Genomic DNA, 10,204 nt, shown 5'->3' on the forward strand with positions numbered 1-10,204 from the left:
CAGGATCCTGGGAATGGGAGCTGAGTGTGCCCCAGGATCCTGGGAATGGGAGCTGAGTGTGCCCCAGGATCCTGGGAATGGGAGCTGAGTGTGCCTCAAGATCCTGGGAATGGGAGCTGGGTGTACCCCAGGGTTGGGGGCAGAGGGAGCTGAGGGCACCCCAGGATCTGGGGCAGTTTGTGAAGAGCATCAGTCTGCAGGTGCCAGGAGCTGCCCAGGAGCACGGGCAGGCTCCCCTCTCCCGGCTCACTCTGCCTCTAAAACACCTCCAAAGCCCAAGAGGGATGTGAGGCCGTATCTTTAAAGGCACCCCAGGGCAGAGCTGAAGCTCAGCAGAAACTGGATCATGGAGATATAAATCTTTCATTGACCCCGGAGTGGCAGTGCTGGGAGCCAGGCTGGCCCAGCAGGATCACCATCCCCTGACCTTTCAGCATTCCTGCTCCGTTCCATCGGTGCTGGCTCCGCTTAAATATTTATTTATTTGAAAGCAAACACCCCCACACTCCCAGCAGGGACAGGGATGGGCGGTGTGTCAGCAGCCTGGTCACATCCAGCTCCTCTCTGCGGGGCTGGGGGAGGCTGGAGAACAGGCTCAAGGTTTCCAGTGAAATCCAGGATGAAGAAGAAGGCAGAGCTGTGTCCTGCCGTGCTGGCAGCTTCCCTCCATCCTCCCTGGACAGTCCCAGCACCAGCCTGGCCCAGGGAGCGTTACCTGGTGCCTGCATTTGCTGCATCTACAGGGATTTATCTGCACCTCTCTCCCTGTGCTCTCCCAGCCTGTTTGGGTGGACACCCCCTTGTTGGGGTGGCAGCTGGACACAGGATAAATTCTGGTGGTGCTAACCCGCTGTGAACAGGGATCAGTGCAGCCCAGTCAGGGTGGGGAGAGGGTGTCCAGGTCCTTCCCTGAGGCTGTCCCTGCACAGGGAGCTTCCAGGTGCCTGTTAACCCTTTCCCAGGTGGGTCAGCACTGAGCAGGGCTCTGCTGACCTGTGAGCCCTGTCCCCCAGCTCAGAGCCAGCCCAGAGGGCTGTGGCTCCTTGTCCTCAGCCTTGCCCTGCCTCAGCCCTGCAGTTCACGTGGAGCATGGTTTGGTTTTAATCCTTCAACCTTGGTATGAGAACTAGAGGTGCTTTGTTGGTTTTTTTCAAATCAAAGCCAAGATTTACCAACTTTGAGGGCTGGGGCTTTCAGAAAGCCAGTGAGTGTGGAAGCTCTGAGGAGGCTGCAGAAGCTGTGGGTGCTGTTTGATTTCACCTTCCGGGCCTGGAACGATCAAGTCACAGCCTCTGCAGCAGCTGCAGCCTTCTTAAATTGCACAGTAATGTTGGAAAGTGCTTTGGGGTATTTGTTATGAAACACTGCAGGTAGGGAAAGTTGGTGCTGCCCTCACCCCTTTCATCCTTCTCAAAGATGGGGCCTGGGAACGCTCTGGGGATGGCCTTGGAAACGTTTTTGGGAACAAGGAAAATATTTCTGGAGCAAGAACGGGGCAGGCAGGAGCTTCAGGGCTCTTGTGTCTGCCTGGAAACCTCAGGATGTGAGCCTGAGGGTCCAGGCAAATCTGCAAATATAAATTGCATTTTACTCTAATTTTCCTTGTCCTCTGTCCTTGTTTCTTCCCTGGAGGAACAGGGAGAAGCACAGTTGGTGTAGTTGGTTTTCCCTGGGTGGGGGATGCTGCACCTGAGCACAAATGTGGAGCTGCCCCCTCCTCCCTAATGAGGATTTTACTACAGCTGGAAGAACACAGTGCAGTGTTGCCTGTTCCTACTATTAAACCTTAATTGTGGGACTGGCGTTTCCTAAAGTCCAAAATATTGTGGCACTTGTCTTGGTAAAGGCATATTTTTTTTGTACATAGATATTTTTTTTTTCCCTTTTATTAGCAGAAACCATCTGCCCTGTAAACAGAGACCAGGAGCAAACAGCCTTCCTGGCAGTTCTGCATCACGTGGGAATGCTGTGGTGGCTGCATGGGAAAGGGCCTGCTTTCTGCCTTCTCATCCTGGCAAAAGGGAACTCCAGGCAGATCACAAGCAGCTAATTTAAGCTGATGAGTCTTGGCATCGCATCTGAATTGCAGAGAGGATGTGAATGGAGCTCTCTGTAGAGGTGCACAGCCCTGATGAAGCAGGATGGATGCTCCTGGGAATGGGGGCAGCATGGAGGGAAGCGGGAGCTGGAGATTTAGGCAGGGAATGACAAAAAGCCAGGAGTTTACAGTGCTGTAAAACCAAGCTGAGAGCCCAGAGAAGAGCCTGGCCAGCGCAGTGGGGTGAGCTCTGGTCACTGCTAATCAGCAGGGTTGATTGATTTTTGATTAAGTGCATCCCTTGGTGTTAATGCAGTGACTCCCCAGCTGTGTCACCTGTGGGAGCACACACACCCTCACCTCAGCCAGCCCCAGTTCAGCTTCCATTTCATCTGTGGCGTGGGAGGAGAACCAGACTGGATGGGAAACCAGTTTGATGTTGAACTGTAAGGTGTCAGGACGTGGGGTGCACCCCTCCTCCTCTTTTGTGGCTTTCTGTTCCGCTCCTGCCTTTATTTTTAACATCTCTGGCGTGTACACGAGTGCCTGGGTGACTGTTCAGGCTCCTCAGGCTGAGAGTGTGTCCAGTGACATTCCTGACTGTAACTTAAACATGGAATATGAGAGAATTTGTATGGCTGAAGGAAAACTCTACAGGCAGTGCTTTGTAATACTGCTATCCCACATTCTAGCCTGAACCAGACACTCAAAATATGATTCTCTTTTTCAGTAAAAAGGAAGTATTTCAGCTATGGAAGAATTTTTCGTAGAACTTGGTTTCTTTTATCAGAGAGCACAGCCAAGCTTTGCGTGACCAAAAAAAAAGCAGAAAATCTTCCTCAAACACAAATGAAAAGATTGTAGGATGGCAGTGGATTTCTAGCAGTGAGAAATGCTGAGTCCAGACGTGAAACCTGGGCTGGTTTAATGTCCAGTGTTTGAGCATTTATCCTGAGGTGTGTGAGAGGGAGCAAGGGCTGGGGAGAGCGAGTAGCTGGAGAGGGAACCCCAGCACTGAGCAGCCCCAATTCCCAGCAGTGCCTCGGGCTGGCACTTTGCAAAGTTTCCAGTGAGATGCAAGTGCAGATAACTGCAGATAAACACAGAGCTGCTGCACCCGAGGAATGTCCCTCAGAGCTGGCTGTGCTGTGCTCCTGGGCAGGTTTTCATGTGCTAATTGTGCCCTGCTGTGTGATCCTCAGGAGAGAAACCTGGACTGGTTCCCCCGCATGAGGGCCATGTCACTGGTCAGCAGCGACTCGGAGGGAGAGCAGAACGAGCTGAGGAACCTGCAGGAGAAGTTGGAGTCCACCATGAAGCTCGTGACCAACCTCTCTGGGCAGCTCTCGGAGCTCAAGGATCAGGTAAGGAGTGGCCGCACACCGTGATGGGTGGCACACAGCTCCTGCTGGGCTTCTGCAGCTCCACGGCTTCTGCAGACCCCAGGGAGAGCTTTCCCAGAGGAACTGGTGGTTAGGGAAGAGCTGAACAAACCAGATGTTCCCCCAGAGCCCTGTGCTCCAGCTGAGCTGCCTGGTGCTGGCCCAACTGGCGAGCTCCAAAGTGGCCACATCAGAAAGGGAAAACCTGTGTTAGAAACATCACCAGAGTTAACTTCAGTCAGCCCTGGCTGGTGCAGGGAGCCCGTGTGTGTTGTTGTTGTTGTTTGGGGTTGTAACCCGGAGAGCTGAGCACGATCCTGTCAGCCAGAGGTGTGACACCGACACAAGGGCTGTGTCACTGTGTGCACCTCAAAACCCACCGAGAAACTGGAGGAGCACTTGGGTGGTTCCTGGCGGTGCTGCTCCCTCTGTGCTGCTGTGCAGATGTGATTTGGCTGCTGCCACCCTCAGCCTGCAGCACACACATCCCCAGGAGGGGTTTGCACTGCACCAGGCACAGCTGCTGTGGAGCTGGTGAGCGCTCCACAGAGCTTGTGGTGTTTTTGTGGTGCAGCAGCTTCTCTGCAGCAAGAGCTGCTTGGCCCTGGCTGGGCTGGAGAGCATCATGGGGTGGTGCCCAGCCCAGCCCCAGCCATGGCTTTGTGAAAGGCAGAGGCAGCAGGGCTTCAGCTGGTGTTGTCCACGGGGATTCCAGCCGAACTGGAGGGAAAGCTGCCCCTGTTTGTGGTGGCTGCTTAATCTCTGTGCATTAATAACCTGAGCCAGATGGTTCAATTAGTGAATGTATGTTGGTACTGGCACTGGGTAAGATTAATTGCTGACTTGCACCCGGGTGGTGGATGGAGCTGCCCGGGGCAGGAGTGGCCCAGCAGCCCTGGGTCAGTTCCTCTCCCAGCAGCGATCCCATCCCTGCTGCCTGGCTCTGCTGGGCTGGCTGGGGGTCTCCACAGAGCCCTCCTCTGTCAGGAGGCCCTGGCAGCCAGCCCTGCCCGAGATCCGGCTCCTGCCTTCCGATCACGCTCTGCACTCGGGCTGGAGCTGGGCCCTGTCCCTGCACCCTGTGGAGGCAAGGAAGGGATTAATGTGGGGGACTGGGAGCTGACAGCCTCGCTGCCCCAGGCTGTAATTAGTTCTCAGGCACGGTTCCACACAGCCCCTTGCTCCAGTTGGGCTGAGGATGGAGGGCAGAGGCAGTTGCTCTTTTGTCTGGGCTTTAATTCTTGCCGGGCAGTGGTTTGGCTGTTTTGCCTGGAAACAATTATCCCTCCCCATGTGTCTCCCTGCTGAAGGCTCTGACTCCAAGGGCTCTGCAGGCACAGGAGCCTCCCCACGGCCTCACGACACATCCACATTTCTTCTGAAGCTCACAGCCCTCTTGGCTGACCAAGCACTAAAACCCTTCTTCTCTCTTTGTGAAAATAAGAATGAAGGGTTTAGCTTTTAGAGAGCTATTTGACTGTAAAAGCAAGAGAGGAAACCAGCTTCATTAATGTGGTGATAGCTTTTAGGAATTCCCCTAAGTACCATTATTGAGAGCCCTGCTGAAGATGCAGGATGCTCCAATTATGTGACAAAGCCAGTATATCCCTCCTCCTGATCAGGAACTGTCTCCAGGAAAGGAACTAACTCAGGGAATTTTTATTTGTATTTATTTTCTTGTAATTAAATAAAGGGAAAACCTCTCATTCATTTGCTCTTCAAGCTCGTTAGGTTTCTGGAGACTCTAATTATTAGAAGCCGAGTTCCAGCCCGCCTGCTTCCCCAAAGTGCACCAAGAGCCATTAAAATCCTGATCACTTTAATTCTGTGCGAAAAGATTACACCATAATTGTCTGCAGCAGCAGGGGATTCGATGTAATCACCCAGAAATCCTTCCCAGCACCTCCTCCGGTGTCACTGAGTTCGAGCATCGCTCCTGGGGCCGGGCCCTGGTGGGGACAGACCCCTGAACTGCAGGTGTGGCTCAGGCTGGCTCAGCTGGCAGCACCCCCCGTGTCCTGTGGGATCCTGCTCCCCATCTCCTGGTCCCTGCTCCTGTCCCTGCTCCTGTCCCTGCTCCTGTCCCTGCTCCTGTCCCTGCTCCTGTCTCTGTCCCTGCTCCTGTCTCTGTCCCTGTTCCTGTCCCTGCTCCTGTCCCTGCTCCTGTCCCATTCCCGGAGGCGGCTCCAACTCTCCGTAGCCTTGGGAGCCTCCAGCAGCCCCAGGCGTCATTGGGGAGCCCAGCCTGGCTCAGCTGAACCCCAGGGGACCCCTTGGGTGGTGTTTGGGTCCTGTCAGCACAATCCAGGGCCTGGCAGCTCCCTGGGGATTCGCTGTGTGTGGCTTTTATGGCCTCTTAGCCCAGGCGTGCTGGCACTGGAAAGGTGCTGCAGGGGATTCACTCTGCAGTAAATGTAATGGCAGTAAGCTGCTCCCTCCTGCAACCCTGGGCCCTCCACACAAGCATTTAGCATCGTGCAGGATTAATAATGTTCTGCATCAACACTAAAATTGCATTTCTCCCTCTTATTTATGGTTGGATGCTTTATTCTTCCCTTTTTTTAAAGCCACATCTTCTACAAACACCTGCAGCAGGGTGCACCATCCCTTTTCTACCCAGCCTGAAAAATATCCCCTACAGTCCCTTTTCATTGTTCCTCTTTCTTTCCATTTTTATTCCATGTGTCCTCTGAATCAGTTTATTGGCAGTGTGAAATTGTGACTCCTGGTTTGCTCAGGGAAGATAATTAATGTCAAGGGGCATTTTTAAGCCGAGTCCTTGTGGCCTCTCTGAATTTCCACGTGTGGGTTATCTTAGAAGCAGTTTAACATTCAGGTTCAGCAGGGATTGTGTGTGTGATCAGAGAGCTCTGGGAAGACCTCTCTCCTCCTGCTCCCATTCCCTGTGAAGCATCAGAAGCTTTTTGAGGAGAGAATTCCAGCAGCTGTGCAGAGGAGCAGGAGGTGTGTCCTGGCCTGGGAGGCTGCGGGCAGCCCTGGGGAAAGGGAGAGCAGCAGCTCTGCCTCCCCTTGGGCCAGGCAGTGAGCAAGTGCTTCGTGAGGTCGAGCTTAATTATGGTTTCAAGAGGAATGATGGTGTTTCAGCCTTTTCCTGGCGGTTCAGGGAGTTAAAGGAGTGCCACTGGACACACAGAGAGGTGTGGGGTGTGCAGCACGTCCGGCCTGCGGGCTGTGGAGGAGCCTTGGAGCAATCCCAGTCCCCACAGAGAGCTCCAGACCCGAGGTCAGCCACCAGGATACCCTGCACCAGCTGGGAAACTCCATCTGCTGAAACTGGGCTTTTAAACAGGTGCACTCAATGGTTTAGTGGTGACTGGTGGTGGGGCTGGGCTGACTGTTGGATTTGATCTTAGAGGTCTTATCCAGTTTAACAATTCCGTGATCCCAAGTGTGTCACAAATGAACCAGACGTGTCCACACCACCTCCCTTCTCCTGGGGTTCCTGCCACGAGCAGTGACATTGGCTGGTGTTTGTCACTAGACAGCAAAAGCTGAAGAAGTTAAATGGTGGATGTGGCTGGAAGGAGCAGCAGGAGCAGGATGGGAGCGTGGATCGTGTGCTGAGCCCTGAGGGGGCTCTGGGGAAGCCCAGGTGCCCTCGGTGGTGCAGGGATGAGGGGCTGTCCTGGCGTTCCCTGTGAGCCATCCCAGTGTCGGCTCCTCTGCAGCACAGTAGGAGCTGTGGGATCCAGCTGTGGGATCCAGCAGTGGGATCCAGCTGTGGGATCCAGCTGTTCGCTCCTGCCCAGCCAGAGTCATTCCTTACATGGCTTATGTAACTTGCAGAAACCTCACAAAGTTTTAAGAAACCAGCGTGGAGCCATTGGACTGTGGCCATTTCTCAATATCAGTAATAACAAACAGTGATCCATTTTCCATTCACGGTTCAGCGATCAGGAGAAACATTATTTAATTACCGGGCAGCAGATGGGGAATGCTGACGCTGGGGGTGTGTGGCAGTGAGCTGGTTAAATGCTGCCTTGGCAGATGGGGAGGGCTCTTGGCTCACTCGGGATGAGAGCGGGGAGTGCTCAGTCTTTTCCAGCAAAGGCAAGGGTGTTCCCAGCCTGAGTGCAGGGCTCGCCCCTTTTTCCACCCCCTCTGTCTGTGCTGGACGGGTTGCAGGGAATTCCTGCCAGGAGCTCTCTGCAGGCTGCAGCGTCCCTGGCCCAGCAGTGCCCGGGCACACGGACTGGGCTGGAGCCGGCGCTCCGGAGCAAACACCGAGCACAACAGGCCCTTGGGCGAGCTGACGCACAGGAAGAGCCGAGGCCTAATGAGCAAACTTGTTAATTTTCCAGATGACAGAGCAGAGGAAGCAGAAGCAGCGCATCGGTCTCCTTGGACACCCCCCGCCCATGAATGTGAACCTGCAGCAGCAGCCAGCCTGAGCTGGGAGGGACACGGCCCCTCCGGGACCATCCCGGCCCGGGGGCTGCTCCCTCCACCTCCTGTGCATCCTGTAAATACCCTGGTTTTATACTTAGATGTACATGACTGCTACTCTATCAAGCTGGGGGTGTGTGGATTGTGATTAGAACTGTTGGCACGGGACAGAGGTTAAACTTTGTGCCAAAACTATCAAAATTGCCTTTTCCTTGGAAGGACTTAAGAGAGCACCTGAATTGCACTTGAAAAGATTATTTGACTATGTGACATGTATTTTGTATTTAAAAAAAAAAAAAAGAATAGAATAGCTAGTATTTATGTTTTTATACAATTGTGCAATATGAATTATGCAATCACAATATATTTGGAACTCCTGAATGTCCTAAAGGGAGTGCACATCTTTGGATCTGGTGTGTTAGTACAATGTAATAAATGGTATAAAATTACAGGTGTAAATGAGGCTGCTGCAAAATTGTGTAACTGGTGATTTTTTCATACCCTTGGACATTTTTGTACCATGTGTGTAAATATCTTGCAATGCCATATTTGTTGCCTCTTCCTCCCAGGGATGACGCTGGGACTCTGTGAGCTGTTCAATTGGTATCGATTAAAGCAAAATGTTATTTTGAAGCTTCCGAGTGAGGAAAGCAGGAGGTATTTTTCAAGAGATTTCTTTAGAGTGCTGAGGCTAGAAGAGCTCAGACACCGGGTTGGGTTTTTTAAATGCTAAGATTTCTTAAAGGGAACTTTTTATGCAAAATGAAGTTTGGAATGAGGATGCACTGCTGGCGAGTCGGTGCAGTCTCCCAGGACCGAGCTGAGGCTGTCCAGGCTTTGCATTCTCAGTGTGTAGGATCCTCTCCTTCTATTTTTTCATTAGAGACCTACGTGCCTGCTAAAGCTTTAGCAAACAGGCGCTGCACCGACTGAAACGTGTCCTGTAGCTGAGCACTGATGTGTGTAATGCTTGTGTGAGAGCCACTGGTTTGAGGCTGCTCTGTCCCACCCCTTCCTCTCCCTGTCCCCTTTCATTTGGCCACTTTCTTTGGTTTCTGATTCTCCAGAGTGTGAAAGGAAACTTGTCAGGTTGTTGTTTGGTTGGGTTTTTTTCCTCCAATCCGCTGCATAGTTTTATACATGGACCTCATTTTACAGAAGCTGACTTCTCTGCAATACTGTCTACAAAAGAGAAAAAAAAAAAGAAAAAAAAGCTACAGACAGAGCTATGAAAATTTGTAAATGCATAAATATAGGTATTTAAATAAATGATGCAAAATACTCTACGGTCAGAGGCTGCTGGTGGTTTGTGTCCCCTCCAAGGTGATGTGTGGCAGTTCTGTGTTCTGTCACACTTGTGTCCTGGGGTGTGGCGTCACAGGGACCTGGCAGGTAAGGATGGGGCTTTTCCCAGGGGGCAGAGGTGGATTTTTTTAAAACCAGGGCATGTCCCTCCTCCAGCAGTGAGAGGCACTGGCACCCAGGGAACTTCCCCTGCAGCCACCCCAGGCTGGGATACTTCACACTCTCCCCACTGCTAGTTTAGGTTTGTGGCTGTCAGTGGAGCATGTAAGAGTTAAAAACCCCTCCAGCTCCAAGCATCGTGTGCACAGGAGCGTTGCTGATTATGTGTATTTGATTAAGATGTAGCAGGAACTACCTGGTACAATTAATCATCTTTAATCTGGTAAGTGCACACAACCGTCTGAGGAGGGTGCGTGTCCCGAGCTCGGGTCATCAGGAAAGCTCAGCGGGAGAGAGGAAGGAGGGCAGCCTGACCAGCAGTCTCCCAGCCAGATTTATCTGTGAGATTTTGACTCCTTAATCACATGTATTTCCATTTATATCTCCTGGCAAATCTGCCTTCCCCTCTGCAGCAAGGTGTGCGCAGAGGGAGCGCGGCGCTGCGGCTGCCGCCGGGGTGGCGCGCTGGAGGAGCAGGATTTTGTTCTCCCCGAGCAGCAGAGACACGTACCTGACTCACTCCTTCCCCTCCTGCCATCCAGGGAGAAGCAGACACACAAATCTGTCAGGCTTCCCGGAGCCCCTGGCAGTCAGGTGAGAGGGCTGAGCACAGCCTGAGAGGGCACCCCTGAGGATGTGCGCTGTTGCTTCATCTTTACCTTAAAAAGGCAGGAGCGCGGTGAGCGCTGGCACAGCCCTGCTCCGTGATCCGTGTCAGAGCAGTGGGCTGGAACCAGCTGCTCACTGCGGCTCTGCCCTCCCAGGAGCTTGGGGAGATGCAAAGAGGGAGGTTCTGTCCCTCGGGTGCAGCTGCAGCAGGAGAAGCAGAGCACAGCCACCGCCCCGGGATGCTGGGTGGTTCCAGGAGTGGCACACACGGCTCGGGAGGTCACACTGTGTCCCCAGCCTGAGC

At 53.0% G+C, this 10,204-nt stretch overlaps 1 protein-coding gene across 13 annotated transcripts in view; it reads left to right on the top strand.

Annotated features, from left to right (window-relative positions):
• ITPR1 (inositol 1,4,5-trisphosphate receptor type 1) overlaps window positions 1-9,113 on the top strand; it is a 159,492-nt gene extending 150,379 nt beyond the window's left edge. For all 13 annotated transcript variants that reach the window (XM_033517333.1, XM_033517334.1, XM_033517335.1 and 10 more), the window contains 2 exons: window positions 3,241-3,402; window positions 7,743-9,113. In XM_033517333.1, coding sequence (XP_033373224.1) covers window positions 3,241-3,402; window positions 7,743-7,832 — 252 coding nt within the window. In that variant the 3' untranslated portion in view covers window positions 7,833-9,113. The remainder of the gene's footprint in view (window positions 1-3,240; window positions 3,403-7,742) is intronic.
• Window positions 9,114-10,204: the final 1,091 nt, after the last annotated feature.

This window comes from Parus major, chromosome 12 (genome assembly GCF_001522545.3).
Source record: "Parus major isolate Abel chromosome 12, Parus_major1.1, whole genome shotgun sequence".
In the NCBI taxonomy this organism is placed as follows: domain Eukaryota; kingdom Metazoa; phylum Chordata; class Aves; order Passeriformes; family Paridae; genus Parus; species Parus major.